At 36.3% G+C, this 20833-nt stretch overlaps 1 protein-coding gene across 1 annotated transcript in view; it reads left to right on the forward strand.

Moving 5' to 3' along the window:
- Window positions 1-20833, forward strand: part of LOC149076417 (uncharacterized) — a 103350-nt gene that overhangs the window by 50654 nt on the left and 31863 nt on the right. The window contains exon 3 of the mRNA XM_089243972.1: window positions 17713-17802. Within this exon, the coding sequence (XP_089100098.1) occupies window positions 17713-17802 (90 nt within the window). The remainder of the gene's footprint in view (window positions 1-17712; window positions 17803-20833) is intronic.

The raw sequence follows: 20833 nt of genomic DNA on the forward strand, positions 1-20833 counted from the left end.
AGTTTTTATGAGTAAGATCTTCAACCCTTAGTACGAATTAATTAAGGGTGCTCTGTCGATTGCTATCAAAATGGAAGGGTTTGAATTTTCGTGTTGAATGACCCGCCGATCGGTCGATTTTCCGGTCTGATTTTCATCACTGTAGGCGATGAAGGAGGGGGGGAGGGTGGATTTAGAAACTTCTCAAACGTTATTCAGGTAATCATATGTAAAGATAATGTGCAGTTTGGTTAAACAATTGGAATAGCGATCAACGGGTTGATGCATGTGGTCAAGAAAGGAATGTTTTTATCAGCGTCCTCTGTCGTTGGTTTATAACACTAATTTATGAATTCATGCCCATTACAGAAACTTTTTTTATTTATTTTTTATCCGAAAAAATAACTTCGAAAGTTATTTTACTATTTCAATAAAATATATTATAGTTGAATTTAATTATAGGGAAATCTGATGCAGTCAAATATCGATTAATTTATTGTTATCTTATTTTGTTGCGGTGGACAAAAATATTATTACCTTTCGAAGCAGTTTCTAGAGTATATTGTCAAAGTGTTAAATGTTTTTTAGAAATAGTTTCGAAATTCTTTTGTTGCTGGTATTTTCATCATTGAGCAGCTACAACAAACTGAAAATGAAAAAAATGCCTGAATAAAAAATATGTAGAAGTTATTTACATATGCATATTACATATTAGAAAAGATGCAGTTTAAACACATTTTTTTTTTGCATGGTAATTTTTTACTGCATATTTTCTCACTTTTGGAACATATTTCGGAATTTTACTTTTTCAAAATATCTAGTTCATATTCAGGGGTACTTAATGCATATTTTAGGATTTTCAGTATATATTTTGGTATTTTAAGTATTTATTTTTGCATTTTTAAGTGCATATTTTTGCGTGTTTAAGGGCATATTTGCATATTTTTGCGTGTTTAAGGGCATATTTGCATATTTTGCCACTTTTTAGTGCATATAATCCGGGCTCTACTAATTACTATGTTTGGGACGTAGGAAACATCGCTGAGCAAATTTCCTGACAAGCCCAGGTCATGTAAAAATTTTGACAGGGCATACGTTCTTTTATATGCCTGTGCGTCCGCTTCGTTCGATACATAAATTTTCCATATTATACTTACTTGTATATTCCCAATCATTAACAATATTTTTGCATCACGAGAAGCACTGATTTCTTCACGGATGATTTTCCAAAGACTTCTCACCGCTTTTCTTTCGTCGTCATTGTATACACTCGATCCCGCTTATAACGTTAAAACTGGTACGTTTTCATGGGCTTAGTACGACTTATTTTCATGGTCTTAACTTTCTATAACACTCGTTGAAATTTCCCGTTTAAAACATTGCCCGCTTATAACGTTTTTTCATGATGGTTTTTTGAAAAACGTTATAAGCCAGATCGATTGTATTACCTGTCTCGAGGATATCTTCCTGCTTGTGATCATGAGCTAATTCCAAATTGTAAATTTCTTGTACCATTTTCATCGCCGTGGACTTTCGATATTTTTGTACTGTTTTTCTATATATTTCCTAAGTATATTTTCAATACTTTTTTTTCTTATTTACACTCTAATTATTATAATATATTATTGAAACAGTAGATTCAGTGAGTATTTTTCAGACCAATAATATCGTAGCTTTTCCTTTTTTCCATTAATTATAAATGTCTTTTTTTTAAGACGTATTTTAGCCATTTTTAGTACCTTTTTGCCTGCCTATTTTAACCATTTTCAGTGCCTTTCCACGTGCCTATTTTAACCATTTTCAGTGCCTTTCCACGTGCCTATTTTAACCATTTTCAGTGCCTTTCCACGTGCCTATTTTAACCATTTTCAGTGCCTTTCCACGTGCCTATTTTAACCATTTTCAGTGCCTTTCCACGTGCCTATTTTAACCATTTTCAGTGCCTTTCCACGTGCCTATTTTAACCATTTTCAGTGCCTTTCCACGTGCCTATTTTAACCATTTCTAATGTCTGAACTACCGGGCTCTACCTTACCTAAATTAAATTGTCATGAAATGCTTTAAATTTTATTTCACGACATGCAACATCACAAGCACAATGTACTATGAAAGCAGCAACTCATTTCATTCATAGAATTTTTTGCAATTAAGTTTTGAATATCACATGAATTTTGCTTAAAATTAGGCATTAAAAAAATGCCTTTTTCATAGAAAATTACATCAGGTAGTCCAATTTTTTTTCCTCCACTATTTTGAGACGCTTTCTATCAAAGAAAATGTTTTTTTAAGTTTACTCCAGTATCATTTTATGGAAAAGTGCTAAGGAAGGTAGTCGCATACCTTAATGAAGAATTTATTGAAATTTATGCGTATCTCCACTCAGAGTAGTTATTCACCGATCGTAATTCGGTACAATTTTGGAAGCCGCGTGAGGTATTTCGCGTTCCGTCTCAGATATATATACTTGGATCAGTCGATATATGCATATGTATAGGTAATAGTACTTCTAAACAAGATTTAGACAATAATTGCTTCGAATAGGGCTTCTTGCGTATCGTTATTCGTGGAATCGGCCGAAACACGGAGAAGAAAAACAGCAACAACAACATCAACCCTCTTAGACTCGGCAATCAGAGCAAAATGTGAATGATGAATGAAAGGACGGTGATGTGAGATGTAATTCGGCAGCATATATTCGGATAACGCCCGAGGTCATCCACTTAGTGATATATACGTACAGGGAAGACTAAGGAGAGACATTTATTAGACCTTACCCCCCTACTGTCTTACGCGAAAATTATTCTTGGCTGTAGCCGTAAAAACGATCGCCGGACGTCTCTTCTTGAGGTCGATGGTGCGAGAAGGAAAGGGATACGATGCAATGGGCGTTACCTGGCTGTAGTCCACCATATATACACGTGTATGTGTGTGTGTGTGTGCTTCTTTTCTTATTATTCTCAACATAGACCCCTCCTTTTTTTAGAGAAAGACACCAGGCACCGGCCTGGTATACAAGGGTAGTATGCTCAACGGGTATGTACGTACCGAGAGAACCATGTCCTGTAGTTAGATGTCTTGGCACCAGTAGCCAGTGATCCCTCCCGCCGCTGCCGCCATCACGAGTCTGTAATTAAAGTAATTATCATGAGAAACTTAGTGGGAAAAATAGTAATAATAGTTGGAGTAACTGTGTGCGATTTCTTCTCCTCATCTTCCCTTTTTCATATAAGAGGTGATTCTTTTTTTTTTTTTCTGTTCTGGTTAATGACTGGATCCTTTCGTAGTAGACGTAGACTTCGCCTGCTATGTAGTGGGGCAATATCTCTAATAAGAGGTAGTCTACTTGTCAAAGTATTATAGGGGCTTCCATTCATTTTGCATCTGCCCTCTGCCTGATTATTTTTTTTCCTGTCTCTTTCGGTGAAAATAGGCGTTTCAGCACTTCCCGTATGAAATTCAATGTTACCGAGTGACTTGTCAGTTTTTCTGCTGTATTATAGAGATTTTTTTTTTTCCTGCTGGATAGTTATTTACAGTTCCGGTTAAGGGTTTTGGGCCGTGAAAAAGATGTATTGGTTTCTATAAAAAGCATAACAAGCTAGAATAAAAGGCACCAAAACCATGATTTTATAGAATCTCTTTTGAGTAGTAATTAATTTGTGAAGATACACCTATGAAGGATTATTATTCGAAAAAATATCAGAAAGTTATGCTACGTATGTAGAATGGGTCGTACAATATTATTAAATTTTGATCTAGTAATCGATATATACCCCCCCCCCCCATATATACACAGGGTGATTCGGAAAAGATGGAAAAAACTTTGAGGTGATAGTACACACAAAAACAAATAAAATAAAAAAATTAATTAAAAAAATAAATATATATATTTGTGTGTGTGTGTGTGTGTTCTATCTATCACCTCTTAAAGTTTTTCCCATATTTTCTGAACCACCCCGTATCCTGTATATATATATATATATATATAAAATCATGAGTCTTCATTTCTTGATTCGTGATCTGTTCTTCATTCAGTTCTTCATTCGTGATCTGTTTTTCATTCAGTTCTTCATTCGTGATCTGTTCTTCATTCGTGATCTGTTCTTCATTCATGAGTCTTCATTCGTGATGTTTTTCGTAGATAGATAGATAGAACCGCTCACAACCCCGGACTAATACAAAGCAACTTATTTCCGTTACCTCAAAAGAGGCAGGGTTGTGTCGGGAAAAGTTAGCAAAGATTTATAGCAGTGGCATCCCTTGTCCCGTGCTCGCAGGTATCGAATCATTCGCGTTGTTCTCCCCATGAAGACAGCTATCAAGATGTTTCGTAGCTATCCGTCGTATTTGCATCGTTATAAAATAAAATGGTCAACCCGTCACCATCAAAAGTATATCCACAGACAACAACAGGCCGGCAATGTAAAACATCATTCATTTAACCATTCATTCACATGCCCCTTCCCTGATTTCAGATTCTAAAGACAGATGGCAGACTATAACAACTGCAACGTTGATTGGTTTATTAATGATGGTTGTAATTCGAGTAGTTTCCATGGCTCATTCACCAGAGTTTGCTTACCCTAACGCAGGGCTATGACTTGGGGGGGGGGGGCAACTGCTTTGGAGGGCAAATTTTAGAATTAATAAAAAGATACTGGTTTAAAATTATCGAATTTTTTACAATGAAGGTGTGTGTGTGTGTGTGTGTGTGTGTGTGTGTGACAAACCAAAAAAAAATTATTCCACTCAACAACTTTCTCTCGCAAAATTTACAAATACAAGTTATAAAATCAAAATATATTCTTTTAAAAGAATATATGTAAAACATTATATCAAACATATAATATCAAAATATATGTAAAACATTTCTTCAATTAATTTCTAGAAAAAATTGGCTGTTGATGAAGTAAAATCAAAATAAATACCTTCTGATGTCTTACCTTAATCGATATTTTACGACTGAAGTACCGAGTTTCGGCACTTCACGAATCGGCCAGGTTTCGGACATTTTCCATGACAGATATACGTCACGCATTTAAATAACAAAAAAAAAAAAACTATTACAAAAATAATCATGAGATTTACTCGGTTATAGATATACAGGACTCCCTCACGTTAATTCAACCAACATCAAAAGAAAATTCATAAATTCCTCTAAATCCTTCATCGTAATTGTCCGACTCTCATGGAAAATATTTCACATCGACAAATTTTTCATCCATTATCTTGTAACGAATCTTCCATAATATATTTCAGATCATTTCTCTTCGGACACGACTGATAAATTTGCGTCTGATAATAATAATAATAATGATAGTAATAAATGACAACAATAATGATCTCTCGCCATTTACCTTGATTAAGGAGAAATGAAGGAATTTCGTCCCGAGAAAAGAGATGGAAATTAAGATATCGTTTTACCAGAGAAATTTGTAAAAGTTTTCCTCGAGGAAATTTCGGGGGGGGGGGGGGGGGATGGCGAAAAAAAGAACCACCATATAGACACGTATATTACTTCTAAAAAAACAGGATATTCATTAAAAATATAAATAAACAATAAATATAGGAAGGAAAAATAAATTTTAATTGATGGTTTCGGTCCACACAATTTTTACTCTCACTCGCTTCATATCCCCCCCCCCCTCTCCTTTAAATCCGAAGAATTATGAACATCGCAATTTACTGAAAAGTGATTAACAATCTTTTTCTCAATGAAACAATAGTTACAACTACTTAGATGATGGATCCTCTGGATCCTCTAAATTCTCGTCCTGAGGATCCAGGTTCTAGCCCCGTTGACGGCACAATGGTGGTCTGCTGAAGTTGGTTTTCTGCGGTATTTCAGCTTCGATGTGCGAATGCGAACCCGTCTTCCATTTTCAAAAAGTCTCTCCGCAGAGAGCAGGCAGACCTACAACACGATATTGACATAACGTAAAAATTCTACATTTCCATCTTTACTTCAGAAAATGGAAGACTGATGGCAGTATGAACACGAAACAAGCGCAACTCGACAACATAAATAGGTTAGGGCCATGCATACACTCAGAAAACACATTCCGGCATGTGCCGATTCGTTAGAAATTCCATAGAGGAATGTGTACGAGGTGCATGTACGGTCAAGTAAATTCTTAGATGATGACTTTTGGTTTTTATATATAATAAAAAATAATAATAATGAAGGCAAAGCGGTTCTAACATTTTGCTTCGATATTTAAGGTGTGAAAATGAAAGCAAATCTACTCTTTGGTAGATACATAGCTCCACCACGTGTTATTCAAACATATAATTTTGAAGAGTAATTTTACTCCTCTCCAAAAGTTCAAGAGGTGTTTTTGTAAAAAGAGAGTTGTATTTCTTTTAAGCAATGAGAATAACTCGATTTAAAAACATTACCTAAAATTTGAAGGATTATTTTGACGCCTCAACGTATTTTTGAGGAGTGAAATTGAATTTTGCTGCGTGAATTGGCATCTAGATGCACATTGGTGAACACTAAGCTCCACATGTTATTTCAACGCAGATCAAATTCATAAATGTCATGAAATACTTAATCATAATCATCCGACTCGTACGGAAAATTCACAAATTTTTTATCCATTATTTTGTAACAAATCTTCCCATAATACATATTTTAAATCATTTCTCTTCGGACACGACTGATAAATTTGCGTCTAATAGTAATGATAATAATAAATGGCAACAATAATGATCTCTCGTCATTTACCTTGATTAAGGAGGAATTTCGTCCCGAGAAAAAGAGATCGAAATTAAGATATCGTTTCACCAGAGAAATTTGTAAAAGTTTTGCTAGAGGAAATTACGAGGGGTGGCAAAAAAAACCATAGACACGTATATTACTTCTAACAAAAAACAACAGGATATTCATTAAAAAAAATAAATATAGGAGGGAAATACATTTTAATTGATGGTTTCGGTCCACACAATTTTTACTCTCACTCGCTTCATAGCCCCCCTCCCCTCAAAATCCGAAGAATTATGAACATCGCAATTTACAGAGAAGTGATTAACATTCTTTTTGTCAATGAAGCAACAGTTACTACTACTTAGATGATGATTTTAGGTTTTTATATATTATAAATAATAATAATGAAGGCAAAAAGGTTCTAACCTTTTGCTTCTCTTTTTCCTTCGACATTTAAGGTGTAAAAATGAAAGCGAAAAAAAAAATATATTCTTACATGGAAAGGTGCTCTTTTTTTTCCCCTTCTTCCCCTTATTGCCAACGAAAGGTTCTATGTGGCTTTTGGCACCCCCTCCCTCTTATAGGGCCGTCGGTGGTGCAATTAATGTAATTATGGTGGGATGCCCGAAGCCCAAGGTTTGATCTTCAGGTAGGAAGATAACTGCTAAGAAGGAGAAAAAATAATAATATATATATTTAAAAAAAAAATAAGTAAAAAGACTAGCCATATATGATGGGGATCCATGGGGGCAGGGTTTTTCTGGCTAGCCGCCAGCTGGCCTCAACGAGGGGCGTATACCAAAAGATACACGAAGTGGTTGCCATGTGAGGTAATTTTGGTTTTTCTTTTACTTTTTTTTTATTTCTTATATATATATATATATAATTTCCTCTTATCTCTGACTGCTACGTAATAACCTTGGCTCTTTTCTTTCTTTCTTTTTTTTCCTCGGGAGTCAGATTCCTTCACCAAAAAGGTCTGATCCTTTTAACAATAATTTCTGGAGAAAAAAAATCATTATTCAGAAAGTTTCTACCTTAACGTGATCGATTTTTTTTATTTATTTTTTTGCATACGGATAATATCGTGTGAAAAAGTTTTCAGAGACTATCATGTATTAAAATTTTATCTCCGTTCGTCACTTTGCTTCTATATAGGGTGACCAGATGAGGCACCTGTAAAACCGGGACAAATCCCGGAATTCCAAATTAGAAACCGGGTCAAAACACGGAATTCATTAATAAAAATCTGGACAAAGCCGGAACATTTTACAAACCCCCTTTTTTTGGGGGCGTTACAGTATAAAATCGCAAACTTGTAATGTATTACGAAAATATTATCATACTGCTTCTCTCTACACAAAAGTGCCAAAATGAGTGAAACACCAGGATAGGGCTATGAATGTCAGACGTCCCGAATATATGGACTGAAGGGCATAGTACAACATGAAGGGGAGGGGGATTTCTTTTTATTGCATCCAAAACTTTTAATTAATTGGTAGCACAAACAGAAATACTTTCTTTTCGCGATCTTTTTCCTAATTTCAAGATATTTCATGAAGCTATGGCACTTAGCAGTGTCTTTTGTGCAGATTTTTTGAGACTTTTACTTTCATTTGAATATTAGCGCCCTCTATTGGCTTTACAGACAACAGAAATTAGATGAAGTAATTAAATATATGTACTGAAAACAGCTTAGCCCAGTGGTTCTCAACCTTTTCGAGCTCGCGGCCCGGTTTCATTCATTTTTGTGAGTCTAAGGCCCGTCAAATGCATGACCAACGGAAAATGAATAAGTGAAAATGAAACGCTAATATACTCGCGGGATAGAAATATGAATGAGGTCAGTACCCGGTACCGGGTCGCGGATCGGCGGTTGAGAAACACTGACTTAAACACTTCAAACCCCTAGTCTAGGTTTTTTATAAGTCTTCACTGGCAATATATTTATCATAATTTTCAAATGTTTTATCCGATAAAAATATGATGTACATATATAGTGATTACTATACATTTACACTTGCCGTAAGAATCTTAACATTCAATTAAGCGGGAAAGAGTTCATATTTTATTAAGAGGGAAACCATAACATTGTCTTTATGGAAGAAATTTTGGTTGCAGAAGATTTTATCCGTTATTCAATTAAACGGGATGGGCTATATTTCAAAATGATTCTATTTTTTTAGATCTTTAATTGCGCAAAGAATACCCGGGATGAATGGACGTCCCGAAAGCCTTTTTCGGGACAGTGAATTTAATAGCGAAAAATCGGGACATCTGACCACCCCACTTCTACATTATAGATTACAAAGTTTATTTTATCATTTCATAAAAACAAATTTAAAAAGAATGAAATGTTTAAGGCAGGGGTTCTTTACCTATGGGTCGTACAAAAGTACTTACAGCCCGGTTATAAATCCATTTCTTACAGGCTTCTAGTTTCAGGGGTGTCTTAACAGTTTCGGAGGACTACTTCATCAAACACCAACTCTGGCCATATCGTTATATCGCAATTTACTGCCATTAGTGAGATTGGCTGGAAGCGAAGGCGCTGTCTATCGGTGGTCACCTCGAGTTCTTTAAGGAAAATATCTTATCGATATCCTCCCTTGGATTCGAACCCGGGACCCTGACAACAACCTTCAGGATGGTAGACGAGCATCTTACCACCATGCCACTCGGGCACTAACTTCGGAGGACTGGGATCCTGACAATTTTGGGGGCCCTCTTGATCCGTGATTTTATGTATAGTATTTCTGGGGAGAAGACAAAATAGTGAATTTCGGTGCATCCGAAAAGATATAAAATTATTACAGAAAACACAGGAATACTGAAAAATATGAACCTGCCAGTCAAAAATTAATGAAAATTTAGAATTGATGGAAGATCTGAAATTAATGAGAAAAATACATGATTCCAGAATCAAACTCATTTGTGCCAGAAACATTTTTTTTTCAGCAAATTAGAACTGATTCATACATTTGTTTTATTTATTTCAAGAATATGACAAATTTTTATTTATTTTTAATGCATTTTGCATATAAATCTGGCAGGGGTCATAAGCAACTCTTTGGGAACGAGTCCGTTCCAAAACGTGTATTTATGCGTGGGTTGAAAAAGACCCACTAGGCATAAATGGGGAAAACGTTTCCAAAATTAGTGGAAAACTAGGGAAAAAACATTTCCAGAATCAACGGAAAATAAATTCCAGACTTAAAGTGATAGTAGTACTTCCAGAATTGATGAAAATATAGAATTTATTATAAAAATAATTTCAGAATCCAAGAACATAAATCGGGACTCGTTTTCTTATCCGTCAAGACCCTCTGTACTCAAAAACTCTCAAGAGTTTGATGAAACGTACGAGTACATCATCAAATGGAGAGTTTGATGATACCATCTTATAATTTTAAATACCCCAGTATGACTTGATGGTCCGCGGACTCCGTGAAAAGTTTCAATTTAGCTCGCAATCTCCAAAGAAAGAAGTTTCTGCACTAAAAGACTGTTTAGTCCATTTTGGACTTCTGCAATAATATTATAGAATATAATAATCTATAATATAATATTATATGGAATATATATAAGCGCTTTGCTTGTAGCGCTGTAGATTGTCATTGTTGACACGTTGGTATGATTGAATGCAACATCCTTTGCCGTTAAAGACTAGCATCAGCTGTTTTGAAAACACAAGTTTAATGCTCAGAGGAATGTCTATATATGTAGTATATATATGGGGCCCAAATATCACCCACTTAAGCCATTATTTTAATTACAGGACTAATTCATGTGCAATTTTTTGTAAAAATTGTTCTATTCTATTGTCTAGACTGGTATCTAAAAATAGTCTGAATTACAACTCTAACAGATAATTTTAACACACACACAAAAAAAAGTTTTTTTGCGACCTCTGAATTTTTCGCATTAAAAAATGTGTTCCCAATATCGCCCACTATATGTCCCTAATATCACCTACGTCTAAAATGGGTTGAAATAAAGTTTAATTTATGTTATGATTATACTTTCTTTATTAAACGGGAAAATTTAGACACAACAAAATCGAAAGTAATACAAGACAGTTTTTTTTGTATTTTTATAATTAACGTACCCTTTCAACACTTTTCCTAAATACATAAAACAAAAACACTTAGGAGTTACTTACATTCTACACAAACAGAACGTTTTGTTTTCTTTACTTTCGTCTTATCGCATTTTTCGTGGGACCATTTGTTACATATCAAACATTTTAACCATGTTTCTCCATGACAATCGTTTGAGTAAAGTCCTCCACAAATGGAGCATTGGGCATCATTATCTTCTTCGCAACAACTTCTGTCGTTGTCGTCAGTTGACACATATGGAGGTTCTTCATCTTCTGAAGAGATCCTTCTTCCTTCCTTTCGTTTTTCCGATTTGCGTTTTTTCGGAACTGGCTCCTTTACAGCTTCGCCTGATGGTTTTTTTTTTTTTTTTTTTTTTTTTTGCCGTGTCTTGCTAGAAGGTGACGAACTTTCAAGTGATAGTGCTTTTCCTTTTTTTTTTCTTTTCCAGAGACAAGTCAGAGTATCTGTTGCAAAAAAGAGGGAGGCATTTCCTAAATACGGGTAAAACGGTTTTTCCGCATTTAACGCTGTTTTCTCCCAACTTTCATCCGTTTTTCGAATTCGAATATCTGTGAATATTGAACTTAAAAACAGTGGAATTTTTTTGGTTGGCATCAGGAGAGACAGGGCAGCATTTCTCTTATTGGAAATTAAAGAACAGGAGGACCGTATAAAAAATTAAATGTTGCATCTCGATATGTATGCGGCCACTGGTAAAATAAATGACATATCTGTGATGGACGTGTTATTTGGATATTTTTTTCTAATTGAAAGTATTCTCCTATAACCAACGATTCAAAACTTCAAAATATAAAGGGTGGACATAAGTTTGGATGGACTTTGTTTCCATAAATTACATAGTTCTCAATCCAAAAAAATAGACTGTATAAATTAAAATTTGCGCCTCTACCTTATGCATTCGTTGAAATTCATTCCGTAGGATTTTAAAGAAAAGTCGAGAAATCGATGATTGATATTCTTGATTTTTATCACTTTTTAGCAGCTATAAATGGCGCTTTCTGGAAAGAAATGGTACGAGGTTGGTTAAATGTGGAGAAAAATCAAGGATTCTCTCTCTCTCTCTCTCTTAACCATCGATAACTTTTATTCAATGGTTTTGGTGTGAATTACTGAAATAAATCATATATTGTCAATCCCACTTGGAACGTTTTCCTGCTTAGTACGACGTGATCCCAACTCTCAAAGTAAATTTGTTTTCTAACCGGGCAGGATGATATTCATTTTGGGCAGTGTTCTGAGATATTTGTGGAGCTAATACTAACACTCATAAAGATTGCACGTTTAAAGCGTTTTGCTGGCTACAAGGTTTTTCATGGTGGTTTTTCGAAAAACATTATAAGCAGGATCCACTCTATTGCAATATATTACCAGACCAGACCAGCTCCAAGGGGCTGATAGTGGGAAATCTAGACGGGTCCAGGTAGGCCTATGAAACAATATATTATAAATGAATTACTCGTACATAAAAATAATTATGGCTTCAGTGTACCAGAAAAAAAAATCCGCGAATTTTATTGGTTAATTTCTTTTTTTTCGATTTAAGGCAAAGAATGTTTAGTGTTATATTTTCCTGGATTACTACAGGATTGGGAGTTCCCATAAATTCTTAAATAGTTTAAAAATTCATAAAAATTGAAGGAATATGTATATTTGAATGCGGTTTGCGCAAGTTATTCTCACGAAAGGGGATTTTTTTAGTACAGAAAAAAACGTTGTATTTCAAATTTTTGTCAATAGAGGGCAATGCACGATAACAAATCACGGGGAATATGCAAATCGGAGTCCTATAAAATGCAGGGTGTACGATTAACAGCTCATTTCTGAATTTTCTTGTCACTGGCGCTTCCATGGGGTTTTCATTGTGATAAATCACTATTGCTGAAGTTGTTTTACCTCAGCCACGATCGGTGGTTAAAGCTTTACTGACCTCTTCGGACACAGAAGAGATTAAATAAATGTTCAGGTCTAATCACTCCTGCCCCAACGCCTTCTATCGAAAAAAATCTGTGTTTTAAAAAAAATCCTCTTTCGTGAGAATAACTTTTTTGCAAACTGCATTCGAATGTACCAATTCCTTCAATTCATGACCTTTTGAACAGTTTACGAATTTATGGGACTATTTTAATTAAAGAGGCACAAGAGCTTTTCACTTATTTTTGCCACCCATTTTTTTTAAATATTTTACTTTCATTCAATTTCTAATTTTAGAATCAACTGTAGAATTTTTATTGCTTTCGGATACCTTTCGTCAGATATTCCGTACGTGTGTGTGTGTGTGTGTGTGTGTGTGCCAAGTTTCGATTCCTGATATCAACTTTCTGATTAAAAAATGGTAAAGTTTACTGAAGAGAAAAAAGAAAGAAAGTGTTACATTATATATTTGTATATAAAAGTTAAGTTGAAATTTTGACAATACGATCATAAATCATTGGTGAATCACACCATTTTACTTACCGTACACAGCCCAAGCCTATCGATTTTACTTCCGAAGAGTACTGTTTCGGAATATTAATTATTATGGAACCTAACTGTGTATAAATGAAAGTTTCATACATGTAGGCCTATATTTTCAGGTAGATGAAATATACTGACGGTATTAGAAAATCCTAGGAGGCGTTATAGGTCCTGAAAAGGTCCTCTAGGTTATATAAAAATATATAATATTTGAACAGGGGACACAGACATTCAAGCTAAAAAAAAGTTAGTGTTATTGGTGGTTGCAAAGGTAGTTATTTTGTGGATGATGATGATGGTGATTTTTCGAGAGGAGGTTGCAAATGACGAAGTTTGAAATGTGTTAGCGATGGTGGTGGTGGGGGGAGGGGGAATGGAGAAGACACTGTATGCATGCTTGAAGGATAGGTTAAGCAGGTGACGTCGACAGCGATAGATGTCAGGTTGGTTGATGCTGCTGCTGCTGCATCAGATGAGAAGAGAGATCCTGAATCCCTTTTCTCTGCAGAAAGTCGTGATCGGAACCTCCTCTGTGAATACATGTTCTCTCTGTCTGTAGATGATCCTTGATCCTTCCTTATAATACGTGCTGCGTGTGTGAGTTCTATTCCCTCCTTCGAAGCAAAGGAAACGCCCCTTTTAGGCTTTGGCTACTGCCCGCTAGATTTCACTGCCCCAAAAATAGTCTCTCTTCTTTTTATTTTTTGTTTCTTATGATTACGAAAATGGTTCGCACCAACAGACCCCCATCCTTATATCCTTATCACTAATAATGCTAGTTTAGGGTACTCATGTATATATTTCGTACTAACAATGCGGAACTTGAAAAATCTATTCAATAATGAAATAAAATGTTTGTGAAAAAAATAACGAGGCAAACTTTTTCGGATTGTTTCATTTTACACGAAGTCGACTCTAGGTCAGGTAGGTCTCTCGTTCTAGGTCAGGTAGGCCCTGATAGCAAGACGACCAGAGTTCGATTCCCGTTGGAGACAACAATTCTTCCTTTTCAAAATTCATCTTAGCATTATAATATCCAGAAAAATCCCTCTTTGATGTTTGGTAACAATGAATGTATCAGTCAGATATATGGAAATAAAATTGGAAGAAGCTCGCTAAACAGGAGTGGTTCTTAACCAGGAGTACACGAAACCCTTAGGTATGATTGAGGAGATTTTAGGGGGTCCGGAAACGCAGTGGGAAAAAACAACTAAGTGATTATTTTTTCATTATTATATGCTGAATATTAATTCTGTAAAATAAGGATGCGCAACTTTAACGAGACTACGGGCCACTTCATTGGTTTGAAAAAGTGCCGTGGGTGACGTAAGTGAACTGAAACAGTGCCGCGGGTAATTCAAGCAACGTGGAACTGCGCCGTGGGCCACATACGTGCTCTGTAACTATGCCGCTGGCAGTGCCATCTTAACGCATGGACCGTTAGGGCACGCCCCGGGGCCTCAGAAAAACAAGAAGTAGCTGAATGTTTCGAGAAGTTACCAGATAGGGCCTCAGAAAAACCACTTGGCCCGGGGGCCCATGATGCTTTTTAGACGGCCCTGGCAGCTGGTTATTTAAGTGAATTGTAAATATGATGCGGGTCACTTAAGTACCCTGTAAATGTGCCGTGGGTCACTTAAGTGACCTGCTGATGTGCTGCGCATTGCTTTAGTGATCTGGAAATGTGACGTAGGGTCACTTCATTTTTCTGTAAATATGCCACGGATCGATTAAGTTATCTGGAAATGTGCCGTGACCCACTTAAGTTATTTGCAACTGAGTCGCAGGTCACTAAGTAACCTGTAAATGTGCCTCGGCCACTTAAGTGATCTGGGACTGTGCGACTGTTCACTTGAGTGATTTGGAACTGCGCCGCGTATATCTGTAAACGTACTGCTTAGTTCATTTTTATAAAATTAAATTAGAGTTGAGCATGTATGATCCAAACAGTTCCTTGGTGTTCATCTTATTGGCATAAAGTGTCCGTGCAAAACGATAGGTTAAGAACCCCTCCGCTAAATTGAAAGTCGTTCAAAAGCGGAATTCTACATTTTGCTTCGATCACGTCCCAGAACCATTTCGATCTTTATTATCCCTTTTTTTAAAAAAAAAAGAAATGTGTATTTCACAATTGTCATCACGAGACAAAAGAAAAAAAAAGGGATATTTCTCGCTTAAGAAGAGCAAAAGAGGATTGGATGTTAGTAAAAAAAAACCGGGAAAGGTCGAAATAAAAGAGTTTTCTCTAAAATCAGTCGAAGAATAAGAAGAGGACCGCATTCCGAACGTTGTCAACAACGTACCGCGCAAAAGAAAAGGAGGAACAAACATGGCAATGGGAGACGCCCAGAGCAACGACTGCGACCGAAAGTTGTCTATGTATGCATGTACGTTCCGAATGAAGCTTCTTCTTCCAGATAAAAAAAAAAGTAAAAACCGAAACCACACGGAAGAACACAAAAGCCAAAGAATAATAATAATATAAAGAAAAAAAGAAAACGGGTTAAAGGAAGAAGTACTTTTGTGTGGAAGGAGTGAATCTGGTTGGAGTATCTGGTGTCTTTTGCTACTTAAAACGTGTAATCGGAACTCTAATGTTCGAGCATACGGCGCGCACATACACACACACTCATACTCATTAGCCTGGTTGTAATGAAAACGAAAGAGGCTGAACACTCCACTCCAATACTTTCTTTTTGGACCCGTAATGTGACTCTCTCTCTCTCTCTTTCTCGTTCTAGTGACCTAAACTTCGGTAGTGTAATGGTCATTAAGAGGGGATGCCGCCACGTCTTTTGCTTGCTTTCTTCAACCCAAACTCTCATCTCCATTTCTTCGTCGTATTCCGCACTGGATAAAGCAGGAAAAAAAATTGCATAATGAGTGTAAGCAATGCCATGTAATCGTAATAAAAGGAAAGCCACGGGATCCTTTTCAGTTAGAAAAGACAGAGGAGAAGACGCGAACTTTCCGCCGTCCCTAAAAGTTTATTTTAAAAGCCCCCGTGTTTTGTTTTAAAAATTTTCCGAAAGGCCAAGGTGATTAGCATCCTGCGAATTAGCTGCCGGTTTCGAAGCATTTTCTTTGTAACATGGGTCTGGGAACTCGTACTTAGAACGGTCTAAGTACGAGGACTAATCGTTTCTTTTCGTAATTGTCAATTCCTAATCACTGTTTTATAAAGTTTCTCCCCTTAACTTTTCCAGGAAAAAAAAATTCTTCAAAATATATACAAGGTGTTCAGAATAACTAATTTCTGAACATTTGGGGAAGAACAGCAGGACCTTCTTTGACGTAATAATTTCCAATTACAAGAAATGCTTCAAATCATCCTGGAAGCTAATTCAAGTGGGGGGAAAAAATTCTTAAACATAAAAATTCATTTTGTATATGGTCCGTGGGTCCCATGTCATGTTTACTGGGAAAAATCCTTTATGCATAGACACGTGAAAAAAAAAAAATCTTTAGTGACCGACACTGACTGAGTTATAGCTCATTATTGTCGAACCATCTTTTTGGTGAGAAACGGGGTCATCCATATAGAATTATTTCAGAGATAAATAAATTTGACTAAATTAATTTATTTCCCAAGAGTACCCTAATAAGCTTTATTGGGTGGAATATCAAAAGCTCACACTATTATCAGATATAATTTTCTTTTATACTCAAAAGTTTGGTCAAAGTGATTTATTTTCTACCAACGATCGCGTTATGCATAAAATTAAAAAAAAAATTGAAGTTTTACAAAGTCAATCAGTCAATTTTTGTCGTGAAATTATAGGTTTTTCCATTTGCTTTGGAGCAGTTTCAACAAAATGGTGCTTTGTACTCAAAGCAGAATTAAAATCCAATCCAATTAATTTTTCTATCTAACATTTCAGTGCATCAAGTTTTTCTTTTTTACTCAACATTGACTTATATACAAGTCCCATGGGGTGCACAAAAAATTCACAGAGAACAACAGGCCTACAACCGTACACATATTCAATCACTGCACATCACTCATAATTTGAGATATACGTAGATGGCAGCGCTAAAAAAAACACACACACACACATACGACACTAGATATACATTAAGACTTGAGTATACACGCTTTCAAGGAAACATATAGTATTTTATGGATTTTTTATGCCGAGGTGAATTCGGAAAGAAAGAAAAGTCATCCGGTCTCCAACCCAGGCCCTCTTGCATTCCGAGCAAGCATGCCACCATCTACACCACTGGAGATATGACCCTGCCGTGTCGAGGTGGAGACCAGGTGACTTTTTTTCCCGAATTCACCTCGGCAAAAAAATAAAAATAAAATAGCTGATCAGGGGAGTTCCCACGAAGATAATAAAAATAACACTTTTAAATTCCTCTTTCATGAAGAATGAGTCTAGTCTAATGGCACAAATCGTTTTTCTTATACTACTATGTTTTTTCCTCTGTTGTACTTTTTAGGTCTGTCGATGGCATCAGATGAAGTGGCCAGACAGCATCAACAAATGGTATCAGCTCTATCCTCCGTTCCGAAACATCCTGGAGCACCAGGTGAGCTAAATAAAAACTGAATTTTCTGCATTTCTTTTTTTCCTCCTCCGTTTGAGGATTATTCTATTCCGAAGAAATATCTGCGAACTTATTCCAGAAGAAAAGTCTCTTCATACAAAAAGTTATGTCTGGCAAATGCATGTTAAAATCCACTAGAGACAAGTGAGACATAAAGCATATTTGGGACAGAATTTCACTTACACGGCGAATATTTTAATAAAATTATCTCCGGAGAAAAGAAAATCGTCTTTATCTGTAAAAGCAACAAACTTTGAATTTTTATCAACTTTTTTCTATCGATTGGACAAGAAAAAACATGCTTGAAATATGACACGTTCTATATTCTTTCCTGGATCATAATTTATTATTTTTGATGTAATTATATTCCTAACTTCTTTATTTTATCTTAACTTCTTGTGTTGAAAATATCACAAGAAAATGCTTTAAAAAAATGTCATTTTCTGCAAATTAGTACTTGAATCGATTAGGAATCGATTCAGTTTCTAATAAAAATTCAACCTTAATGGTACCAGTTGGACAACCAGAAATGAAAATATTCTGATATAAAGATGAAATCGAAAATTTAGTGTGTAAGATTTTACCATGTAATTTAAATTTGCTTGTTCAAGCTCATCATCTCTAATCCTTTTAACATCATCAAAGGAATCCTATAGGGCTATATTTATCCAAAATTTAAATTTCTGTATTTATTCCAAATTATCAAACTTTTAACTTTAAATTCGTTTTATACGAGTGTCGGTCAGAACACGGCAGTGGTTCTCAACGTTTATGTGCCTAGAGAGAAGTCAGTGTTAATTTTTCTCGAATGCATCTGGTTCAAATGTCTCAATTCATTATCCAAAATGGCTACTCCATGACTGAAACCAGCGCTACCTTAACCAGACTTGGGGCCCGGTGCAGAAGTACTAGTGGAACACTTACACTGTACGTATATGTGTTTTCCTAATTTCTCATACAATGTAACTTTAAACAATGACGCGCACATTAGCGGACACCTCTAGTTTACGGCTACCTCTCATGTCCTACGGCAGGGGTTCTTTTTCCACCCTTCCCTTTCCCCTACTCAATGCTTATCCGCGAACTCCGCTGGCCCCTCAGAACTGTTTAACAAAGAATATTTTCGAAAAACCTTTGTAGGCGCACCAGGGCCCGCGGTGCACACTTTGAGAGCCCCTGTTCTACGGAATAGGGCTTTTATAGTTACAACAGTAGATACAGTTTTGACTCTGAATAGGACAGTCACTTTCGCAGACAAAATTTTCAATCGTATGAGTTTACTTTAACGAGAGGGTTTCGCTGCGTTAAACGTATGCCTCAATTAATTATTATTTTTTATTCAATGTCACACATACTTTACGAGAAGCCATTCGGTTTCATTATTATTTTTTCAATTATTTTTTATTTTTGTTCCTATTGTACGGGGTTGTTAAAAGCAAGAGGCCCGATGCTGCAGCCCTTTTAGTACACCTTCGCCTTCCTAAGGGCGACTCTGACCGCAACGCAAAATCTCTTCGGTTTCTGGAACAATTTTAACAGAAAAATTATTCTCTTATGCTAAGAAAATTCCAGTTTAAGGTGCACACGCAGCCATCGTGCTTTCATAAGAGGAAAATTCAAGCATTTGCCATCTTTACTTCAAGATATGTAAGTCGGATAGCACCAGCAGAACACGAAAAAAAACACAATTTTGACAACATAAATACGCTAATGCCACGACGTACATAAACAGTATGTTCCGGCATGTACCGATCCATTAGAAATTCCGCAGAGGAATGTGCACGAGATGCATGTACGGTCAAGTAGTAGTACTAGTAATAGCGCTTCACATTCGAACTTTGTTTCTAAAAGAGAATTTCTGATTTTATGGAACTTTGGCCCATGAAAAAAAAAATTAGTTCCGGCCAAAACCATCGTTACATATCCATAATATAGCCATACGTTATAAGCGATATTTTGAACATTTTGATACTGAAAGTTCACCAGGAACGAAAAAAAAAATCGCTATAACCAATACTTCATAGCGCCTAGTTTCGTTAGAAGCGGCTTCGACTGTACCAAGTATCGTTCTAACGAGGTTTCACTGTATTTTATAAAATTCAAAGGGATCAAAATCGAAGATAATCAAAAAAGAAATCAATTATCACGTTCACCAAAATATTATGTGGATGAAAAGATCATCCGAATTTTCCACTATTCAGTTAGAAATAATACATATATAGTTTCTTAATTTTTTTTTCTCCTCATGGTTATCCGTCGCCTCATACCGGAACCACGTATAGCAAGGTTTATAAGTTAAATATTGAGCTGCAGATTCTATTTGTTTAGTTGCCTGCTCGAGGAGAAAAGGCAATCATTTTCACTTTACTCTGCAAGTTGCACCTCCCAAAAACTTACTGTAAAGCAATCAAGACGTGCAGATCGAACATGGATCGAACGGAGGTCTTCATACCAGGGCCACGGGTTGGGTGGATAGTAAATGGGGTGGCCGAGGGGGGTTTCAAAAGAAAAGATACTCACACGGGGCTCTCTTTTCGGACACTCCCAACTTCCGGTGATTAGACCTTTGAAATCGCCTAATTAGTTGAACCTGTTTAATCAAAGGAGGTGGTCTCTCTCTTTCTCCTCTCTCTCTCTCTGTTATTTTTTTAATTGACGAAAAATCCTGTACTAAGAGAGAGAGAGAGAGAGAGCAACGTATTCTTTCATTTGCAGCTTTAGTTAATTACTGCGCCCCCACCCCCCTCCCTCGTCCTTTTTGGTCGAGGTGTGTCCGTGTTTCGTGGGCAATACTGGGAGCATGTGTTCGAATGATTTATCTGATGACAGTGCTCGCCGCCCCTCCCGTGCTTTACTCGTGCATTGTCCCGAATCCAGCCCTTTCCGGGCGAAATAAAAACTAACTGTCAGAAGTTAGCTCTGCAAGCATTAATTATGAATGTTGAGTTGTGGGTGGGTGGCAGAAGATGGCAGAATTGTGTGTGTGTGTGTGTGTGGTAGGATGGCAACGGTG

The sequence above is a fragment of the Pholcus phalangioides genome, unplaced genomic scaffold (genome assembly GCF_987345545.1).
Source record: "Pholcus phalangioides strain wild (caught in Gottingen) unplaced genomic scaffold, Ppha-v1.0 ptg000015l_1, whole genome shotgun sequence".
Taxonomy (NCBI): domain Eukaryota; kingdom Metazoa; phylum Arthropoda; class Arachnida; order Araneae; family Pholcidae; genus Pholcus; species Pholcus phalangioides.